The sequence below is a fragment of the Centropristis striata genome, chromosome 14 (genome assembly GCF_030273125.1).
Source record: "Centropristis striata isolate RG_2023a ecotype Rhode Island chromosome 14, C.striata_1.0, whole genome shotgun sequence".
NCBI classification, from domain to species: Eukaryota; Metazoa; Chordata; class Actinopteri; order Perciformes; family Serranidae; genus Centropristis; species Centropristis striata.
Window position 1 is genome coordinate 24,028,774 of NC_081530.1, and position 22,708 is coordinate 24,051,481.

General features: G+C 38.1%; 1 protein-coding gene across 2 annotated transcripts in view; it reads right to left on the minus strand.

Annotated features, from left to right (window-relative positions):
• Positions 1-805: 805 nt before the first annotated feature.
• Positions 806-22,708, minus strand: part of LOC131984606 (solute carrier family 45 member 4) — a 68,794-nt gene continuing 46,891 nt past the window's right edge. For both annotated transcript variants that reach the window (XM_059349493.1, XM_059349492.1), the window contains 13 exons: positions 18,165-18,353; positions 14,701-14,880; positions 14,398-14,588; positions 14,122-14,308; positions 13,410-13,865; positions 12,459-12,730; positions 11,050-11,211; positions 10,233-10,332; positions 9,676-9,756; positions 9,454-9,584; positions 9,241-9,309; positions 8,999-9,153; positions 806-6,331 (listed from right to left, as the gene is read on the minus strand). In XM_059349493.1, coding sequence (XP_059205476.1) covers positions 6,166-6,331; positions 8,999-9,153; positions 9,241-9,309; positions 9,454-9,584; positions 9,676-9,756; positions 10,233-10,332; positions 11,050-11,211; positions 12,459-12,730; positions 13,410-13,865; positions 14,122-14,308; positions 14,398-14,588; positions 14,701-14,880; positions 18,165-18,353 — 2,339 coding nt within the window. In that variant the 3' untranslated portion in view covers positions 806-6,165. The remainder of the gene's footprint in view (positions 6,332-8,998; positions 9,154-9,240; positions 9,310-9,453; positions 9,585-9,675; positions 9,757-10,232; positions 10,333-11,049; positions 11,212-12,458; positions 12,731-13,409; positions 13,866-14,121; positions 14,309-14,397; positions 14,589-14,700; positions 14,881-18,164; positions 18,354-22,708) is intronic.

Genomic DNA, 22,708 nt, shown 5'->3' on the forward strand with positions numbered 1-22,708 from the left:
TGGAGAAAGACAGTTGATTGTTGAGTCTCATTCCTAGGATGTCAAAGGTGGACACTTTGGGTTTGGTGTACCGTCACAAAACCAGAATCACATCCTGCACCTAACTCAAACTATGGTGCGGTAAATCCTTGTTATGGTTTGTTTGGTCGCTTGTGAACGCTCCAATCGTACTCTGGTGCAGACCAAAGCAAACAAGAGAGAGGGTCTAAACTAAATCTAGTGCGGTTTGATTGCAATGTGAGCGTTGTGGGCTACTTGTGCAGGCGTTTTGTGAGATGTACACAGAGAGAAAGAGGCAACACAACTGTCGGAGGACGGACTTGGATTTAAATTTTTGATTGACATCTGTGCCGTGGTTTGATAGGAACACCAGAACAGGATTACGGCCAGTAGAAATAAAGGTTCTTGGTGTGCTTTCGGCTCCATGTAGCTTTGTTAATTTCCATGTTTACGTTTTCCTCCTCCAACTTTCCAACCAACAAGAAATAATACTGAGAGTATATTTCCCCTGTCTTCATACCCACCAACAATTTCAATCTCACTTGGACTAATCAAATGGACTTGGGTTGTGAAAGTGCCTTTAGAATGAATGGGCCCCCAAACCAAATCCTGCTTAGGGCCCCCCAAAGTGAAGGTCCGGCCCTGAACACTAATACTCAGATTTGTTCTCAAAGCACTCTGCTCACCCCTCCACCGGCAGAAAATGTTTAAATAAATACAAGGATGTATTCATGTGCTCTCTGGTGTGCCGTGAGTCCCTTCTTGTTCTCACATGTTTGGAAATGTTAAATAATGAAAGGAGCCATTGTTGGTTTAATTCTGAACAGATTTTAAAGGTGCGTTCCATACAGTGTTCATCCAGAGTCCTACATATGAAGGCTCAAGCATATTTACAGAACATAGAGATATATACAGTCTTTATATAGAAAACAAAACTACTAACAAAAATAATCATCTTTTTTATAGCAGCAAAAAAAAGAAGAAACTAAAGAGAAATATGTATATTTACATCTTTTTTTTTTGTTTCCAAATAACAAGGCATGTTATATATAGTACACTGCGCATACTTGCTTTCCCATTCTTTAAGTATTCTTCTTGATTTAATCTCTGTGAGGATCAAAGTATATAGGCATCTCTCCTCGGTCATTAACACACAGTTTACCAGAGGCAGAGCCACACACACACACACACACACACACACACACATGCACGCACGCATCCATGCATGCATGCACGCGCACACACACACACACACACAGACACACACACATACACACACAGCAGAGTCTGGCCAGGTTGGACTAACTGCATGGCTGCCATGCTGCTGCCACTGACAGCTGCTGGCTGGGAACATGAAACAGCATCACCACGTCGTCGTCACATTCATTCAATGATCAGGACGGTGGAGCCAACATGGCTGCCACTGAAAAAGTGCAAAGGCCAGACTCTGGTGTGTGGCTCTGCCTTTAAAGTCAGACGAAAAGAAGACATTTTCTAGCCGAGTTAAAACACCAGAACAGAGACAATAAAGACTTGTAAATATCCTCCGGTATTGCAGCTATCGATTCCAGAGTTAAGTGTAAACCAGGTGATTGCAAAGAACAGAGAACAAGAACCCAAAACAAACACTGAGATGACATTTTTTAACACACTCTCGCCTCATGCACACACACGAAGAGACACACACACACACCATCCAGTCCGCTTCTGTAACATGACCTGTAACAGCAAATAGAACAGCTTTTATGTAATATTTTGGAAACTAAGTGAAAAGTGTCCTTTATAGACAAGAAAGCTCCAAAAAATAAATATCAACAGTTATTTTTGTTTTTCCTTTTGCAAAAAAAAACACTTCTACAATTTTTGTTTTTTTTTCTTCTTAACTTATTATGTGCAAGTTCTGTGCAATGTCAGACCCTCACCTCCCTCCCTGGCTTGTCGAACATCAAAACAAAAATGATTTCAGCGTGAAATCATTTCACATTCATTGACTTTGTTTGAAAAAACATTTAAGTCACAAGATGGAATCAAAGGTAAGAACTCAATCTCCCAGCAGGCCATGCTGCTGTCTGAACATTCCAGAGTCTGCGGTAAATAAAAAGGCTTGGGACATTAAGAACAAGAAAAATCAAAGACTTCCCGCTGCATCGGAACAGAAACACTCAAGTTGCACTTCAAGTATTCGAGGCCTGGAGTTTCTCGCCTAACAAGGAGTGTTGCTCAGAGCGACACACATCTCGTCTTCCATCCACAAAGCCACGAGACGTGTGCTGTCTTCACTCACAAATGTGCAAAAAAAAAAACGTTTTTTTAGAAAGTCTTATGCTTGTTTTTGAGCGTGTACTGACCCAGACCGAGCACAATGCTGCAGCTTAAAGAGTACATGTTGGTTTTTTTCTTTACACATTTAAAACAAAAAAAGACACAAACATCCAGCCATGCATTAGAAAATACATCCCTGACCTATTAGGAAAATAAAGAAAAGAGCTCGAGTGATTTTTACTGAGTCATACTTTGGTGTTCCACACATGCATATTGCTGTTGTCGCATGCAAAACCTCCCAAACCCAAAGTTGTTGTTTTTTTAATCCTCCTGTCATTAAACTGCAGTTGTGTGTCCATTCAGAATGTTTTATTGCCCTGGTGGTTACAGAAGCCACACGAAACTCTGGCATCTGCACCTCCTTGTCTTTTGTTGTCGTCCCTGCACCACAGCCAGAGCAGGGTCTACCCAGGAAGCAAAACACTCTACTCTCTCTACTCTGGGCCTGACTGAATGTACCTGAAATTATGGAAGGAATCTATTCTGTTAAAAACAGGGTTAAACTCGACACAGACACCCATCAAAAGTGAAAAAAAACAACAACCACATCATCATAAGTGAGTGAATCTTCTAAAAACCCCAAAAATTAAAATAACCTTCTCTGTTAAATGCTGAAAAACACGCTAAAATAAAACAATATGTCATCAGTAAATTAACTCACTGCAATTTACAATTTGCATGTTTCAGCTGATTGGGCTGAAAGGAAAACTGACCCAAATCCACAGCTTTTAACCCGACAGATGCAGGAAAAAAACACCCGGATTTCACCACCACAAGCAACCCTGCTCTGCCCACACAGTCTTCTCCGCGGCTGATTAACAGCGGACATTATTGCAACAAAAAAATCTGATTTGTCAGAAAACGTAAGTCACGATACTTTTCATTTTCTTTCATTTAGTCTTTTTCGCTACACGTTTTTTTTCAGCTATTGAAACATTCCAAGATTATTTATCGCTCTACAGTCAATATCATTCAGTATTAATAAAATCTCTACAACTTGCATGTGTTTTTAATGGAATATTGTTATCATTAGTCTCACTACTGTGTATAAATGTTAACAGGGCTAAAGTAAAGCTAAACTCAACACTTTTACTTCCTCCATCACGCCGCTTTGACCTCATTAAACAGCAGATGCAGCACTGAGCATCACAGGCATCTCTTACAACACTTTGATGCAGCTAACTGCTCAGTTTGGAGATAATATATTCTGGTCCAATCCGGCTATTGATGATAACGGTTGTTTTTGTAACTGTAAATAAGTCTTGATATTGTTTTTCAAGAGGCAAAGTTTTAATCGCATGCCTCCACAACGAATGAAGAAATGAAGTAAATCTTTGTTAAACTGAAGTAAATGAAGGCCAGGTTTAACGACAGCAAAACAACATCAAAACATCTGTTTCAAACTCTCACCCAACTCCTGCAGTCCAATCCAAGTCTCATTTCTCCAGCCTTATGCTCACTTCTTCCCACACACATGCATTTTCACTAAACTTTATATTATATAATCTATTTACAAAACCCTGCCACACTAGCACAGGCCTGTCCATACGAGTAGTGCACCTGTGCAGGCGTGAGATGTAGTTGTGCTGCTGGTAAACCTGGCCTCTATTTACTTCAATTTATTCACAGTTTTTGGTCTTTTTTGGATTCTCCATTGACCATGGAGGCATGTGAAAAAAAGTAATTTATAAGAATTTAAGTTAACATGGTGAGTAATTGATGTACAAAAAGCCATTTTGTAAGTATTCCTTTACGGCATGTACACTCATGGAAAAAAGTATTAGACCACTCTTGTTTTCTCTAATTTCTTGTTCACTTTAATGCCTGGTACAACTAAAGGCACTTTTGTTTGGACAGATATAATGTATATATATAATTTTTCTTGATAATGATTTTGGTTATTGTCAAGAAAACCATGTAAAATGGCTAGATATCAAATTTTTTGTTGTTATCATTATATTTGTTCGAACAAATGTAACTTTAGTTGTAACTTTAGTTGTACCAACAAGAAAATGAGGAAAATAATGGTCTCATAATTTTTTCCATGACTGTATTTCTAAATTTGTATTAAGTCAAATATTGCTTAAGGTCAAACAGTTTGGGAAATAAGCAGATGAAGTTCAATACCCCTCTGCTTAACAAAAGTTTTAACATTTGTATGTATTTTTTTAAAAGTGAATACATTTCTCCAGTCCTCTTTTCATTTTCTTCTAAATATCCATTCAGCGTGCAACACACAGACTTAATGAGCATCTAAAATACTATATTATACTTATATTTGGCCCAGTAAAGTGCCAGAACCAACCGACACGACACCTAAACTGGGAGCGTAAATCCTCCACTGAACACTCAACCAACAACCCCAAACTTGTTATTATAGGCTACTCAATCCTAGAAGGATTTATTCTGCTTTGCTTATATTAAATATTTTTTCTTTCAATATATCCAGCATCCGTTGTAATATTCTTGTGTCCCACTCCTGACTCGGACCATTATTGGTGGAGTGTCAGGAAGTTCCACCCATCTGGGTATCCTAAGACAAATAAATCCAACACCCCTTTAAAAAAACAAGGCTTTTCTAACTGAATGCTATTTAACACTCTTTCAAACAATGGCTCAGCTAATGTGCAGTTAGTGAAAAACATAGTGCTAACAGCATTTTCAAAAAAATAAGCAAGAAGGTAGAGAGAGAGGAGTCCTCCTCATCTCTCTTCTTCTTCTCTGGTGTTTGGTTTGTCTCCTCTAACATGCAACAGGTAGGTTAGTCTAGATTATTTAAAAAAAAAAAAAAAAAAAAAGCATCATTCTGGGCCCTCAAAAAATCATGAAAATAATATTTGGGATTGTAATGCCCTGTGTACTGCACATATTGCATCTGCACTTTTTCTTTCCTGGAATTTCACTCAGTACACCTCTGTATTCTTGACCCTCAACATACAGGCAACTTCTGAGCAGAGCTTATTATCAACTTTGCCCCGGAGTGAAGGTAAAAGTAAAGACTCCTGCCATGTGGAGGAGGGCAACATAAACAAAAAACACACTTGCAATCAATCTGGGGACTCAAGATCAATCATTTTACCCCCAAGAACCTTCAGGCTTCAGGCTCCTTGCTTCAGAAACAACACTCCCAAAAGAGTCTTAAAGCTACTGTCGCAGTAAAAGTCCCGCAAATCCGAGTGTGTTATTGGGTTTATTTTGGTGAAAACGTCAGCAGACACACACACACTCTCTCATCGGCATCATCTTCAATCGAGCCGATTCCACAGCAGGGAAGAACAATTTTCAGCATTTTTGAATGATTGCAGCTTCGAGGACTAAAGTTCATCAACAACGTTCATTGTTTGTGTGTTCATTCGATTGTTTTGACCCCAGATGAGGAGGTGTGTGTGTGTGTGTATGTACGAGTCCCCTGAAGTTTCCTGTCCAGGCGGCTGCTCAGTAGCACCTCCTAGAGGCCCTGAGAGACAGAGACGACCTCTCCTTAAAACCGTGACCCGATGGATGTCTCACTTCTGGACGACCCTGACGGATCAGTCGAATGTCCGTGAGGGAGAAGTGGAAGGAATTTCTGTGATGGCTGAAAACAGCACTGGGACCAGAATGCTTTTTTTGTTGGGTAAGTTGGTCTGATGTGACACTGGTCCCACGTCAGATTTAGTTGTTTTCTTTAGAAAATCAAAATACCGAATCAGAAAAAGCACAAAAAAAAACACGAGAGGAGCAAATCGCTCTCCTCTCTCTGCTTTGTGTCTCCAGCACAACGAGGTCGGAGAAAGTCTTTCTGTCAGCGATTCTTTAAAAAGTGAACTTAGTTGTTGCCGTCTGTCGATTTAAGCCAACTGATCACAGAGCAGACTCGTTCTCCGTGTGACAGGAAGTGGTGGTGGTGGTGGCCTTGCCCTTTTTGTTGAGTTTCAGGAAGCTGGTTTTCTCTGTCACCACGGTGACGGCCACTTCATTGCTGTTGGGATTTTCCAGTTTTGTCGTAGCTTTGGCTGTTTCCCCGTCCCTATCAATCAAACCATAAACATTTAGGACAGTAGTTTGGGCTTAAAAGAATAAATTATTTGACAATTTGAGAAATATACTTATTTGCTTTCTTGCCACGAGCATGAGGCCAGTTAGCTTAACTTAAGCATAAAGACTTGAAACAGTCAAAACAACTGACCTTTAATCAAGTGAATTATGTCAAAATTGAAATGTATAATTAATTATAAAACATGCAGAAAACTACAAACAAAACATGTCCTAATCTATTGCAATATTGTGTTAAAAAAACAGATATCTGGAATCAGAACTCTCTATACATTCTGTATTATTCTTATTATTCTTTCCAACCAAACAATACAAAAGTGCAAAATAATTATTATAGAATCCAGAGGTTGTTTGTAAAACATTTGTATGAATTAAGGGGAATAGATATGTTTAAAGAAATTTTAAAGAAAATAAGGACAATGACAAATATAAAGACTAGATGTTTATCTGTCAAAGTGGCTAACTTAGGGAATGGTTGTGTTAAGGATTTAAGAATATATTGTTTACTTTGCAAATTTAAAAAAATGTTTGAAAACATAAGGTGTCCAATATATATAAAGCCTTTAGGTATGATCATTATTTTGTAAGAAATGTTTGAAAATGTGTTTTTGTTTCTGTTTTGTTTAAACTTGTGTATAACCTAAAACTAGAAGTAAAAGAGTTGCATATTAGAATATATGATTTTTATTTTTTTTTTAATAAAAAAAATCATTCAAAGATTAGAGGATTTTATAACAAAACATGACATACTGTATGAACAGCAATATGGATTCAGAACCAACTGGACAACTACACATGCATTAGTAGATTTTGTAGACAAGATAACATCAGCAATAGAAAAGAAAGAATATGCAATAGGTGTGTTTCTTGATCTGAAAAAAGCATTTGATACCGTAGATCATGAATTGTTGATGCGAAAGTTGATAAGATATGGAATTAGAGGAACAGCATATGATTGGATATTGAGCTATTTGCAGGACAGAAAGCTTTTCTGTTTATTTTGTACATAAATAATATAGGTGAAGTATGTAATCATTTTAAGTCTATTATATTTGCAGATGACACAAACAAATTGACATTGAATCTAAGTAAGACAAAAGGTATTATTTTTGGTAAATGCAAAATCAACACAAATAAGAAACTGAGGATAAATAACACAGAAATTGAACAAGTAACTACTATTAAATTTCTAGGAATTATAATTGATGATAAATTAAATTGGAAGGCACACATAAGCTACATTAAGTTAAAGGTATCAAAATCAATTGCAGTGCTACTCAGAGCTAAGCATCTGGTCAGTATGGCCTCATTATATACATTGTATTGCATTTTATACTTCCCTACTTCACCTATTGTGTCGAGGTATGGGGAATTACTTACAAAACAAACACGGAGCCTATATATATTGTGCAGAAAAGAGCTATTAGAATTGTTTGTAACGCTAACTACAAGCAGCCAACAAACCAACTGTTTATCAGATTGGAAACGCTCAAATTTAGAGACTTACCGGTAGTTGATTTTAAAATATCACAATTTATGTTTAAAGTAATTCATTAAAAAAGTTTCACAAAGTATTCAGTGGTTGTTTCAGGTCAGAGTAAGTACACATGCCATGAGAGGTATACATGTACTGAAAACACCTATGATAAGGACCAATTCAAAGTATCACTGCATTACAAGTAAAGGAGTGAGAATATGGAACAACTGCAGCAATGAAATGAAATTATGCACAACAATTGTTAAGTTAAAAAGGCTTATGAAAAATGATATGCTAAAAAAGTATCGGTTGAGGACGTTCTTGTAACTGCCTTCAGTGTTTTGTTTTGTTGTTGTTATTTGTTTGTTCGTTTGTTTTCTTTGCGGGAGTAATAGAAATTTTCAGATCTAATTTGTTTGATATACTATGGTTGACTGATAAGAAAATAAATAAATAAATTATAATAATAATAATAATATATATTTATTTGACATTAAGTGGCTATAAATATATATAGAGAGATCTCTTATTTGAAGTGTTGAGTACCAGGGGATAGGCCTAGAGAAGTATTTTTTACTTCAGCCTACTCCCTTTTTTTCCGGACCAAAATGATATAAAGAACTGCGTAGAGAATATTAAGTTAACTGGTTGTTATATCTTATTACTTAGACTCGGCAGATGCATGTATATGTATAGGGTTATATATACTGTATGTGTTTATATGTATAGGGCTATATGTACTGTATGTGTGTAAATGTTTGTATGTTTATGAACATCTGTATAACGGTGTCCATGTGAGTATGTGTATGTATACGTATATGCATCTAGCCTACACAGTTGTAGTTTATGTTGTTGTTTATTTTTCTGTTCGAAAAGAAGAATTAATAAAAAAATGATGTGTGTTCTTTTTGGAGAATAGTTCATAAGGAACTACTACTACTTTGCAAATGTTGCAATGCAGCTGTTTCCAGTCTTCGTGCTAAGCTAAGCTAAGCTAAGCTAAGCTAAGCGGCTGCTGGCTGTAGCTTCATATTTAAAATGAAGGTGTGAAAGTTGAACCCCTCTCATCTAACTCTTGGCATGGAAGCGAATAAGTGCATTTCCTAAAATGTCAAACTATTCCTTTAATGACAGCGAAAGAGTAACACCGGCTGGTTTTCTTACCCGTTGTTTGGAGTCGGGTAAATGACCAAGAAGAGGGCAGTTAAGAACCCGAGGAAGGAGCCCCCGGAGGCCACCATGGGAATGACACGGACGCTGCCGACAGCTTCCACGACAGCACCCAGAGCTGAAGCCACCAAGATCTGACTGATGTACACCTGCAAAATTACAAATAGTGATATCACAACACAAGCATTTCAGCAAACTACAGCACACATATAAAGGACTAGTCCACAAACACTCACCTGGCAGGATAAGATGGCACAGTCGATGCCAAAGCCTCTTCGGGAGTTCCCAGGACTGTGCCTGATGTACTGCAGGAGGCAGAGACAGTTACAGTTAATGAAAGATTCATAATTTTAAAAAATGCTTTTTATCCATCTAAATTTCATCTACAGTCCCTGAGCAGGCTAGTATTACTTATTAAAACAAACAAATGAGGATTTTTATGTCTGTACCTCTTTCATTTCGTGATACTGCCCCAGCAGAGCATAAGGACAGTAGGAGATACTCATGGAGATGATGCCCATGCTGCTTATCATCACCATGGAGACGTACACATTAGGGAAGATTGCCATGAAAGCAGTTCCTACAGAGGGGAAAAAGAAAAAAGACAAAATACTTCTTTAGTCACTGACAATTTTTTTGGTTCTATTATATAACTGTACTGTGGTTCATACCTATAGAAAATGCAAGTGTTCCCATGATGTAGATGACCTTAATGCTCAGGTCAAAGTTGTCAAGGTACTTCTGAAGGATAGCTGGAAAAGATTAGTTGATTAATTAGTAGACAGTATAATATCAAGATGAAAAAAGTGCATTTTACAGGTTTTCTTTGGTTGACAGCTTTTTATCAGTTAATTTTGACAAAAAAATATAAAATAATTAAACTTAAATTTATTCAGTGCTTGTTGTGAATGTAAAACATTACATGGTGTGCAAATAATTTACAAAAATCCATATCTATATATTCCTTAACATAAATTGCTATGTATGCACAAGCCATATATAGACGCAAATCTGCACAGACAAGACCTAAATCCATATTCTTGTATACACTGCATGCACAGGTATTTATACATTCATATGCACACATATGAATGCATAAATATCATAAATATATGCACGCACATATCTGAATGTTAATAATTAGTAAGGAGCTTGTATTCTTGATGACAGTAAGCAATCCACTGTGGAGGTGTGTATGCATGCAACTGTGTGTGTTCCTGTGTGTTACCTGAGCACGTAGCGGCAGTCATGGCATATATAACCAGCCCCCAACATCCCATCTGAACTCCTTTGTGATAATCCTCCAATAAAGTAGAGTTAAGAGGAGCCTGCGAGATTAAAAAAAACAAAAAAACACGTCTCAATTTTAACAGAGCTGTGGATTAACTAAGGCAGAGTTTAATTCAGCTTGAACCTGCTGATGAGAGCTTTACACGACACACGAAGACATCAGAAGAGACAATTTTCTAGATAATAGAGGTTATGTAAGGTTATGTGCAGCAGATGTATTGTTCTTCGTCTCTTTCTGAAATGTCACGTTTCCACCTTGGTTTAGAAAAGCCATCGTGCCAGTACAGTCATTGGACTTAAGTGGAGTGTAGGGATATACAAAGATGTGCAAAATTCCAATTAAATGTCTTTAAAATACATATTTAATTAGTTTAATTAGTTACTTAGTATTTTGTAATTAGTATCTTGCTGGACAAAAAAAAGAGAAATATTTTTTGAAACAAAATACTTTGTATTTGTGTATTTTAAATACTTAAAACACACTACATGTAATTTTTTTCTCAAATAAGATCCATTTTTATCCTCAGGTTAAATAAACTGTAGGGGGGAAAATCAACAACAATTAGTGTATTTTTTTTGCCTACAATGTGATAATATCAGTTTGCAAAGAATGTTTTTTGTATTTTCAAATTACAAATGATTTCATTCCTTTAATGAAATACGTTTTTAGCATTTTGTATTTTATTTTTATTCACTTGATTTATTCTTAATTAGATAAACACATCTGTGTGTGTGTTAAGCCCTGTCTGACTTACGGTCGGATCTCCATGGTAGATGACTTGTCCCATGAAGTCAGTGAAGAAGACGGCCTCAGCGATGATGGAGAACCAGGTGAGCAGGTGACAGGCGCAGAGTCGCAGCAGCTCCTGAGGCATCTTCAGCATGGAGAGCCACAGCAGCCGCACGGTGGTCTCAACCTTAAAGACAGGAGACAAGATCAGACAAGTCTCCAAGCCGGCACCAAGGAAAGGCTGTGCGTCTAAAGACACCATAACCCACCACACTGCCCTGTCCCTTCTGGACACATTTGACAATGGTGTTCATCGGCTTTTCACCACTGTGCTCTGCAAGCTTATCACCGGGCACAGAGAAATGTGGTTGAATCCTCAGCATCCTGGCGGGCCGGTCTCAGGCAGTGAGGAGAGACACCACCACCCTCCACCCTGTGTTCTCAGCCACCTACTGTACTATCTGTTCATGCACGAGTGTGTGGCCCCCCATGCACAGCTCAACCTGATCATCGATGGCGATGACACGGCCCAAAGAGGAGTCAGAGCCCTGACCTCTCAGCTTCAACAAAACTAAAAGGAGCTGATTGTAAACTAAAGGAAGCACCAGGGAGAAGGACAGTCAGCAGCTTCAGGTGGAGAGCTGATCTGGACTCACCACACCGTCACCAGAACAAAGTCTGCAAGACAGCAGGTATTCTTGCACAGGCTGAGGAGGTTCAACATGTTGCAGCTGCATGACCGTCTGGTGTGGCAGTTGCACCACCCTCTGCTGAGGGAGGAGAAAACTGCTCAGCACGTCACCAAGACGGAGCTGCCGTCCATGGAGAACCTCTACACCCAGGAAGAAGACCAGCAGGTTAATGAGAAAGCTGTAAAATGTTCTGCGGATCCAGTGCTGAACAGGGACCCACAGGCCATAAAACTGTTGAACTTGAGCTCCTGAGCTTATCACTCGTCACTTTTATGTTTTACTTACGGTTCCTTATACGTTTATTTGTTTACATATCAGCCCTGCAATTTAACTTGCATTATCTTTTTTCATTTTACTGGAATATTATTTTTTAATACATATTTGATGAGCATTGTTGGAAGGAGCCTGAGATCCAAGATTTTTATTGCAAAATAACTTAAACAGCCTACTAAATCCTACCGGTGACAGCAGTTGCTTGAGTGTGCCCACTTCCTCGTCTGGGCCCTGCTGTGAGCAAGGCTGCGAGCCCCCAACTGCTCGGGGTGCCTGTCCATCGGCAGCCCCCTGGCTGTGATTTCTCTTCAGTGATGCATGTTTATAGGTCCTTTTTGTGCGTGTTTTTGTATCTCGGGCCTTTGTGTGTGATGTGTAGAAGGAATATAACAACAAAGTGAAAAAAATTTAATTACCCCCCTTGAGAGATGCTCTATGTAAAAGAGAAACTTTGTGAATTCCTCCTCACCTCTCCCTCTTCACTCTCCGTGTCCCCGCTGGAGGAGTTGGTGTTTCCGCTGCGGTGTCTGTTCCTCTGCCTGTGCCTCCTCCTGTGTCTGGCCTCTACCTCGTACAGGTCGTTCATGCTGCGAGACGGCTTGATGAGATAGGCGGCGTTGGCCCGGCGGTAGCGGTAGCGGTGGCTGCCCACACGGCCGTAGTAGGAGAAGGTGCAGGACGGCTGGCGGTAGAAGATGTGACGGTGACGTGACTGCCGTATGGGGGCTCCGGTGCTGGCAGCTGGAATAAAACACAGATTACAGTATTACACAAATAATGTCTATAATAATGTTCTTCTTTACAAATTAAGAAACATTAAAGGTACTTTGGATAGGGGAAGACATATCAATATATGGACTTATTCCTTTAAATATATTAAAATACATTGATGTAATCAGTAATACAATTGACAATTCTATTGAAAGTCACAAAAACGTATCTTAAATAATTTAAAATTATTATTCCATAGCAATAAAAATATAGTCATGGAAAAAAATGATTAGACCACCCTTGTTTTCTTCAATATCATGTTCATTTTGATGCCTGGTAAAACTAAAGGTACATTTGTTTTGACAAACATAATGATAAAAATAGCTCACAAGAGAGTGTATTTAAAGGGCTGATATCTAGCCATTTTCCATGGTTTTCTTGATTATTATTTTGGTTATTATCAAGGAAACCATGGAAAAAGGCTAGGTATTAGCTCTTAAATTAAACTCTTATGACCTATTTTTGTTGTTATCATTATATTTGTCCAAACAAAAGTACCTTTAGTTTTACCAGGCATCAAAATGAACAAGACATTGAAGAAAACAATGGTCTAATCATTTGACTGTAGCATTAAAGGGAAGTCTGGATACTTCCCTAATTTTAGTTTAATTTAATTTTAACCTCAGTGAAACAGCATGAAAATACCAACCTTTGACCATCCCAGCACGATGTGCCTGTCCTTTAGAGCTCAATCTGTTTGTGTTAACCCTGTCAGGATTATTCACATCATTTAACAGCTGCCCGTTCTGTGTCCGCTGCTCATTCAGCTGGTTGTTCAGCAACGCCTCCTGACCGTCGTCGTTTTCCATTTCTTGCATGAAAGCTGAGAGGCGGGAAATCCTGGGACTGATGGCGTGTGCGTGGTGGTGGTTGGATTGGAGCAGATCCTGACTTCCTGCGCTGCTGCTGCGCCTGATGTTGCCAAAGCGAGGTGGTGGCGTGCTGCGATGGGGGTTGAAGAAGTGACCGGTCGTTGGAGGCGAGCCGTGATAGGGTGAGAGGCGGTCGGCGAAGATGGACGGCTCGATGTGCCACAGGAACAACGCGTCGTGATCCAGGTGGTCGAGAGTGGCGTCTGCCATGGCGAGAACACTGTCGCTTTTACCTGGAGAGAGACGAGGAGAGGGAGGATTGGTTAGGATGTGATGAATTTAAAAAAAATAGGAAGGGATAGAGACACAAATACAAGATTAAATTATCATGTTTTTGTTTGATTATAGGAAATGAATGAATCTAACTATTAAGTGATAAAAGCTTTGATATCAATGACGTCGCTTCCTTTCCTTTCTGTTTAAGCCTTGGAAACAAAGGGACACTGATTTTCCTTTCAAAATGTATTTGATTTTTCAGGAGTAACTTACTTCTCACAAGCTCCATGTCCAGGAAGTCCATGTCCACATCCCCGCGCTCCGACAGGTCGTCTCCATAGGGGTCATAGAGGTCGTAGCTGTCCATCGTTTCATTCTCTCCGATCAATTCCAGCTTGGGCGCGAGGAGTCCCGTCCTCCCATTGGCCGATGTTTGCGGTTTGGAGCGATCCGGACTCTCCTGTGACAGAAAACCAAAGTCTTAACGATTCTTTTAAAAACTAAAATTGAACGTCACAGTGCACACACACAAAGACACACACGCTGTACCTGATCCAGCCTGTCGTGTTGGGGCGAGTACTGCTGCTCCTCGATGCTGCACAGATGTAACGCCACAGAGATGGAGAAGAGGATGGCAGCGAAGAAGAAGAGGATCTGCTCCTGGGACTTGAAAGCTGCGCCGAGGAAGGTGTGTGTCCAGTCTAAACCTCCGAGGGCGTACCCGACTGCACCACCAAGACCTGCACACATGGGAAGCACCACAATTATATTAGAAAGTATATTTATGTGCATTAAACCTACCACTACCATATTACAATCATATAAGAGTTAAATGTCAGATGTCAGCAGTACCTGCCGAAGCGGCGTGGATGTTTAACGCCATGTCTTGTTCCTCCGTGTCCGCCACGTCTAGCAGGTACGCTCTGATTGGTCCTTCTGTTGCGTCCGCACAAAAGTCCAACACCACCACCCCCAGCACAGTAAGAACTATTCCTATCGGCTGTCTCCCCTGCTCGTCACCCATCGATAAACCTAACGGAGAAAGACATGAATGGAAAAAAAGTTTTAATTGTAGAATGTTTGTTGTTATTATACAACGAACAATGAAAGCTGTCTGATTGTTAAACAGATAACAGACAGAGATGTGGATAAAATACTGCAAATGTGATGGATAGATTATCTTTTTTATTGAACAATCTTTTTATTTTTCTGTTTTTCAGTGTATTTCTATGAATATGTGTAGGTGTCCCACTAAACATGACGAAACTAGATTAATTTATTTGTCTAGATTTATCTGTCACCATTAAGAGGGATAACTGAGAAAAAATATAGCATATTTTTAAATGGGATAATTTGTCCTCAAAATGGTCTAGGGACGAAATTAAACATTTTCTCAAGTATGCACATCTTGATGCATGTTTTACACAATAATGATAAAAAAAACTTTTTAAAAAAGCACATATACAAAAGAAATACATACACGTAAATCTTAATTTCCAAAATTAATTTTGAAATACGAACTATAATCACGCTCTATATCCAATATGTGGAACTGTGACACTGTTATGACCCTGGTCAGAGCTAAACATGTGATCAATATCTGATTAGTGAGTTACAACAGTCGCACACAAACACAAAGACACACACAAATAGGTCACTGCACATTTTCCATACTGCTTTGCATGATGTGTGTGACCTTGTGTGTCTCATTACACTCGTGACCCCGTCCTGCCCTCGAGCAGCTCGATGTGCGTTTGCGCTTACAGACTGAGAGTGAAACTGTGTGAATTAATGCAAAACAACATGGAGTGACATGGGAAAGCTGTAGGAACACGTGTATGGGTGTGTGTGTGTGTGTGAGAGAGAGAGAGAGAGAGAGAGAGTGACGCAGCGTGACTTTACAAACTGAAATCCATTAACATTTGGAAAACAAGCATTCATAGAAGGAAAAGCTGTGTGTGTGTGTGCGTGTGTGTGTGTGTGTGTGTGTGTGTGTGTGTGTGGGACAATGGAGCGGCACTACTCACTATCCAGGCAGACAGACAGGAAGTAAATTGTGATTGGTGGAAAGGGGGAAGCAAACAGGAAGCATTTCCCTGTGAACTGCCTGCTCCTGTGTTCCCATGTCAACACACACACACTCACACACACACACACACACACACACACACACTCATATACAGGTTACTACAGTTTTCCCATGTCACCCTGTGTTGTTCACACACATTCATATATACACAGCCATGGAAACGTACACTTTCTCTCATTCTCTCTTTCTCCCACACAGATTCAGGTCACGGGTCTTTTCCCACCATGTTAACCCCGCTGGCAAGGTGCTCACACACCCACACACTCACACACGCACGCACACACACACACACACACACACACACACACACACACACACACACACACACACAGACACACACACACAGACACACACTGGTGCCCTAAAACGACCTGAGTGCCAACCCCTGTGCAGAAGAATGGAGGTAGAGCAGAATAGAATTGAATAGAACAGAATAAAATCTGCTGACAGAAATCGGTTCACACAGCTCTCGTTCTTGTTATTTATAACTCCTCTGACAATTCATTTCACTTTGTTCTATTTAGAGACATTTAAAAAGCGGGCTATTGTTGCTCTGCACATTTTTCACCCATTTGGTGAAACATATGAAACATGTTGACTCTATTATGTGGGCATGAGCTGGAGCTCAGTAGAAACGACCCATATATGGGATTTCAATAACTGGGAATACTAAGCATTACACTGAGAAGATTGTGACTGGATTGGCCGGTAAATTTTCCCACTGTCGGTATTTGTAAAAACAAATACTGTAATTTACATTAAAAGAGCCATATGATGCCAGCATTATCAAAAAACATGACTTCTTCATGACGTCACAATATAAAAAACAAGCAGCGTCGAGTTCCGCCAACTTTGCCGTCAACTGCATGCTAGTTTTTCTTTGCTGATAAAAGGCCTAGATGTCTCGTTTTATATTTGCAACCTGTGTTCACATTTGTAATATTTAGAATTCATTGAGCATGATATATATATATATATGATTTAATGGGGGTCTTTTGGTGTTTTTTTGGGTTCAAAGTGCTGATCCAGCAGGTCAAAGTGAAAAAAGAATGATCAGGTCATATAGATGAGGTTGTGCTGGAAAAAGTGATACCAACATAGCATGGTAAACATTTTATTAAGTTGTATATAAAGGCAGAATGAAAAGGATTAAAAAACAGACAAAATAGCCCAAAACTCCATCTTTAACAGTCTGTCTTTTTCTCCCTTAAATGCCTGCAAAATAACCATACCTGCCATGCTTATTCATTCTGGTTTGTTAAGAAAAGGCACAAACCTCACAATGCTTTAGTGGCTCTGCGTGTGTCTACGTCTGTACATGCAGATAGAATTAATGCATAATTGCAACCGGAACTATGCTGATAAAATCGCCCCAGAGATCAATATCTGTGCGGCATGATTGACAAATGATCAATGTGATTGATTGATTGGATTGGTTGCTTGTGTCCTTTGAATGACATTTGGATGACGTAATAAGCTGAGGGTCGGACTGGGGGTAATGCCAGTCTCTGAACGAGGACAAAACTCTCAGCGGGGGAGGGAAGCTTTCGAGCAAGTGATGCTGAAAGAGGCTGTCCTGTTCTTTTATTCCTTCTCTGGGACTAGTGCATGCTGGGTAAAACGACAGCATCTGCATTGTCAGAGCTCGGGGTTCAGTTCCCCCTGAGACCGTGATGGTCTCAAGTGGTTTAGATAACAGCATTTATATATTATTTATATATACTATATATATATATATATATATATATACACACACAGGACTATATATGTATATATATATATATATGTATATATATATATATATATATATATATATATATATATATATATATATATATATATATATATATATATACATATATAGTCCTGAAAGGCGCCCATAAATAAAACGCATTATTATTATTATTATTATTATTATTATTATTATTAATAATAATAATAATATAACAGTAATCATATCATTTAAATCTATTTTATTATATTTGCATTTTTTTCTCTCCTTTTCTATTGTTTTTCAAATTAACTGTTATTTTCAGTTTGTCAATAATCTGTGAAGCACTTTAAACTGCATTAAACTGTGTGAAAAGGTGCTATACAAATTTGATTCATTGATTGAAATAAATGGAAATGTTCTGTCTCGCTCACTGACAAACAAACTTCTATACATTTTTTTAGGTTCCCATCAAAACATGTGAATAAATGGTAATACTGAATAACACACACTCACCTATCAGCGATCCATTCAGAAACAGTGCGACTCCGATCAGAGTCCCGATACAGAGAGCCAGGATGAACGGCCTCCTCCTGCCCCAGCGCAGAGTGCAGCGGTCGCTGGCCGAGCCGATCAGAGGAGTGAACATGAGGCCGAGGACCGGACTGAGGAACCACGTCAGACTGTAGTACTGCTCTGGAAGACCTGCACACACGCACACACACACACACAGACAGATAGACAGACAGATGTGTGTTATAAAGACATGTAGAGAGAAGTGTGAACTGCTTATCCAGTGATGTTAGATTGAGACAGATGCTGAACCAATAAACAGATTTCACCATGGAGTTTTTCTCTCGTCCACCAGGGGGCACAAGAAACATCCTATTAGTAGGAGTTAGATGCATCATATTTTGTTTGATTGATTCAAATTAATCTGATTTTTTTAACAGAAAAACACAGGATTGAATTAGATTTATGCAAAACTGCAATCAAGTGCTTTTTTGAAATACTTGTATTTATTTTTTTCCTGAAATTGTTATCTAATAGACACAATACATTCACTGCACCAGATAAAGCTAAAAGCTCTTTTTGATTCGTACTGAGAAGTGATTTGCATTTTTGACATAATAAAAGACAACCGTTAGTTGTGGTAGATTAAAATATTTCACTTTGAAAACTAACATCATAAGACATCAGTAATTGATGTAATGATGACATTTTTATTACTTTATTTATGTACTCCACCGAAGTTAAACTAATTAATTTCCACTTAATTTCATAGAATCAGCTGTGACAGGTCTTAAAAATTGGGTTGGGTATCGTTTAAAAAATGACAATACTTGCATGTTTATAACAATATTGATACCAACAGAGTACTTGATTTGACCTTGACCTTTTTTTTTTAAATACTCCATTCGATAGTCGATATCCATCATGTGAATAGAATCGTTCAGTTGCGTAAAATGCCACCACCATGTTTCAGTCAAATACACGCCACTCTACTTCACCACACTGTATGGGATGTTGCTGCAGCAGTAGTGGGCCAATCAAACATCACATTGATGAAAGAAATGCTTGAGGTGATTGGCCGCATGTTAAATCAAACAAATAGTTGTTCTGTTTTTTAAAATCTAGAACTGGGTAGAAAAAGGACCGAATGCAGGTATCTTAAAACCTTAAACTATTGAATACCGAAAGGCAGCCCTAGTTAATCCTTTGTTGAAATGTTAATCTTGACATCATTTCTAATGTGATTTATTACTACTTAATTATGCCAACAATAGTAGTAATTACAGGTGAAGTATACAGCACCATAAAGACGCAGTTACTAAAGCATTGACATGCTGCTGACTTTTTCAACACTGTATGTGAAAATGCACTCAAAAGGAAAAAAGTGAGAAAGTCAAGGCAACCGTATGCAGCCAAAGGTTAATCTCAGCTCTATTGAGCGTCTGTGTGAACGTTGGCTCAGGATTATCAAACAAAAGGGTTGCAACAGGAACCCCTGTGTGCAGAGAAAATGAACAGGAGTGTGGAGACTCGGTGATCAAGTGTCTGGGACTTTGTTAGAAACAGACACAACATGAAGCATCAGAGGACTAAAAAATATCTTTGAAATGTACAAAAGCTTTCAAGTCTAAGTGTCATCTTTCTGCCATTTTTTAAATACTAGACTTTAACTTATGATCTTGCAAGCAGGATAAGTGAAAAAATGTAGTTGAGTATTTCGAATTTAAAAGATTAATATTTCCTAGACCTTCCCTAGACTGTAATGTGCACGTGACTTTGCTCCTGCAGCACACATTTTATTATTATCCGTGTTAACTTTCCACTGCCGGAAACCAGGTGAGGATTATAAACACACACGTTGCATGGCAGGATATTAAATTAGGATGAACCCATGGAAATATTAGGATATATCCATGAAAATATCTTTGTACTGTAAGCAGTTAGTTCACACACACACAGGATGCAGCAACATAATGGAAACACACACTTGACACTGTTCAGGATAAAAGCTTTCAATAGCTTTGAATAACATCAGACAACACCTTGCACACACAGATCTGTCAGCATCAAAAACAGTTCTTAATTAAGTCATAAAACCAAAAGTGGTTGCAAGGACACGAGACACACTGTTCAAACACACGTTTAGTTTACCAAGAGCATTCACATCTTCACACGTTACCTGAGCTCATAACTACACTAAGAGATCATATTCATTTCTAAAGATAAGAAAAGAGATAAGATATAAGATAAGATATAAGATAAGATTTGACTTTATTTATCCCGCAGTAGGGAAATTAAGTTGTCACAGCAGCTCAAGATAAAGACACATAGATATAGAAGACAGAATACGAATAAGAATATAAATAATAAGACATATACATGCATTCTATACATACATTTCTGCTATTTGGCATTTATTATTGATATATATTTGTGTTTGTTTCATGAAAGTACTTTTAGTACATTTTACTGATATTGCACATTGGAGAAAATATATTATTGCATGTTAAATAGGTTAAATAAGTTGTTGCAGGTAGTAGTAGTATGAACAAATATAAAATAAATGAAGATATATATATGAAGACACACACATATATATATATATTTGCTAATATACCATCCCACGTTGAAGATTAAATAGATTTTTAAAAAACGTTTTATCCCTTTAAAACATGTGAGAAATAAGTATGAAGTTAAGTTAAAAAGCAACAAAGCTTTATTATTTTGATTGATCATTTTACAGTGGTAGTGCTTTTTATGGTGTTTTTTCTAATGAAGCATCAGTGTATGTTTAATGACTGGATATGTTTCTTGTGTCCTGTAGCTATTTTACCCTCGTCTTTTATGAATGTGCAATATGTTTTACAGATGCATGGGAAGAAGCCCAATCCAAAATATGGGACAATAAACTGATTTTTTAAAAACTTAATAGTTTTGTCTTATTTCTAACATTTAATAAAACTAACAAGAACAATTTCTCACTGATAACAGTAAACATATAACAGCTTCATTTGGTGCTGACATTCTGAAATATTTACTGCCAGAACTTCCTAATATCAACAGGTTTATCTAATTTGAACCATGAGTGACATCAGCTAATCTGGGTCCAGTATTGCTTACAGTTTAATACATGTTTTATGTTAAATTAATCCAATGAGTGAGTGTTTAAGTCTTTAAGACAAATTTACTGCACGCATCATCTCACCTCTACAGCAGACTGTTTGTTTTATCTTTGCTTGTACAAACTTTGTGAGTTTATTTTACCTCCAAGCATTTTTTCCGGACTGAAATCTGGCAGCTCCACATGCTGAGTCAGTCCTTGTTTTTAAAAGTCAGTCAAGGTCAACTGCAGGGTTTTTCAAGCTCAACAGTTTTAAAACTTTGCCTGCGTGGAGCTGACAGCAGTTTTGTCAAGGGCTCAAAAGTTGGTACATCACACCTAAACACACCATCTAAAAATACATCTTGAGGAGGGAATCTATACCAGTAGCAACAGCTGAAAGTCAGAGAAGGTCAAGTGAGTTCAGCCAGTTTATTTGCTACAACTAGCTCGACTTTATCTGTAATTCAACTTCCAATTTTTGACACCAGCAAGAGATGACCAGGATTAGATGGATGAGGTATACAGTCATGGAAAAAAGTATTAGACCTGCCTTGTTTTCTTCAATTTCTTGTTTATTTAATGCCTGGTACAACTAAAGGTACATTTGTTTGGACAAATTTAATGATAACAACAAAAATAGCTCATAAGAGTTTAATTTAAGAGCTGATATCTAGCTGTTTTCCAATGTTTTTCTTGATAATGATATTGGTTTTTATCAAGAAAACCATGGAAAATGTATAGTTATCATCTCCTTAATTAAACTCTTATAATCTATTTTTGTTGTAATCATTAAATATGTCCAAACAAATGTACCTTTAGTTGTACCATGCATTAAAATGAACAAGAAACTGAAGAAAACAAGGCTTGAATGACTGTATTTCAGGTAGAAAAAAGTATTTCAATTCAGCTCATTAAACCTTTAACTACTAATTATCTTGTCACTGACACTGATTTTCAGAGGATATTAATTTGCTGAGATATTTTCTAGTCTGTTCTTGTCCATTAAATCCAAAATATTCCTCACACTAAGATAAATATTACTGGCATTGCTGATTTGTTGTTACCCACAAGAGCCGGATCTAACAGTGTGTTTACACTCAATCACAAAATTTTGAAAGTAGTTATCCCAGAGTCATTTCATGGCCACGCATTAGCAATAACAAAATAAAATCAGACTACGCACTCTGACGAGACGTGACTTCACCGAGCTGCTGAGAGGAAGAAGAAGAAGAAGAGGATGTGGAGGAGGAGGAGGAGGCAGACGGTCTTTGAACTGAGTGAAGTCAGCTGAATCACAGATAATTAAATCAGGACTTTATCATCTTCTCACTGTCAAACTGTCGCTTAATGCAGCTCAATCAAGACAAGACAAATACATTAAATGCCATTTGGCTGCCACACGATCCCTTATATAGAGACAAGAGAGTCAGACACTGAGAATATA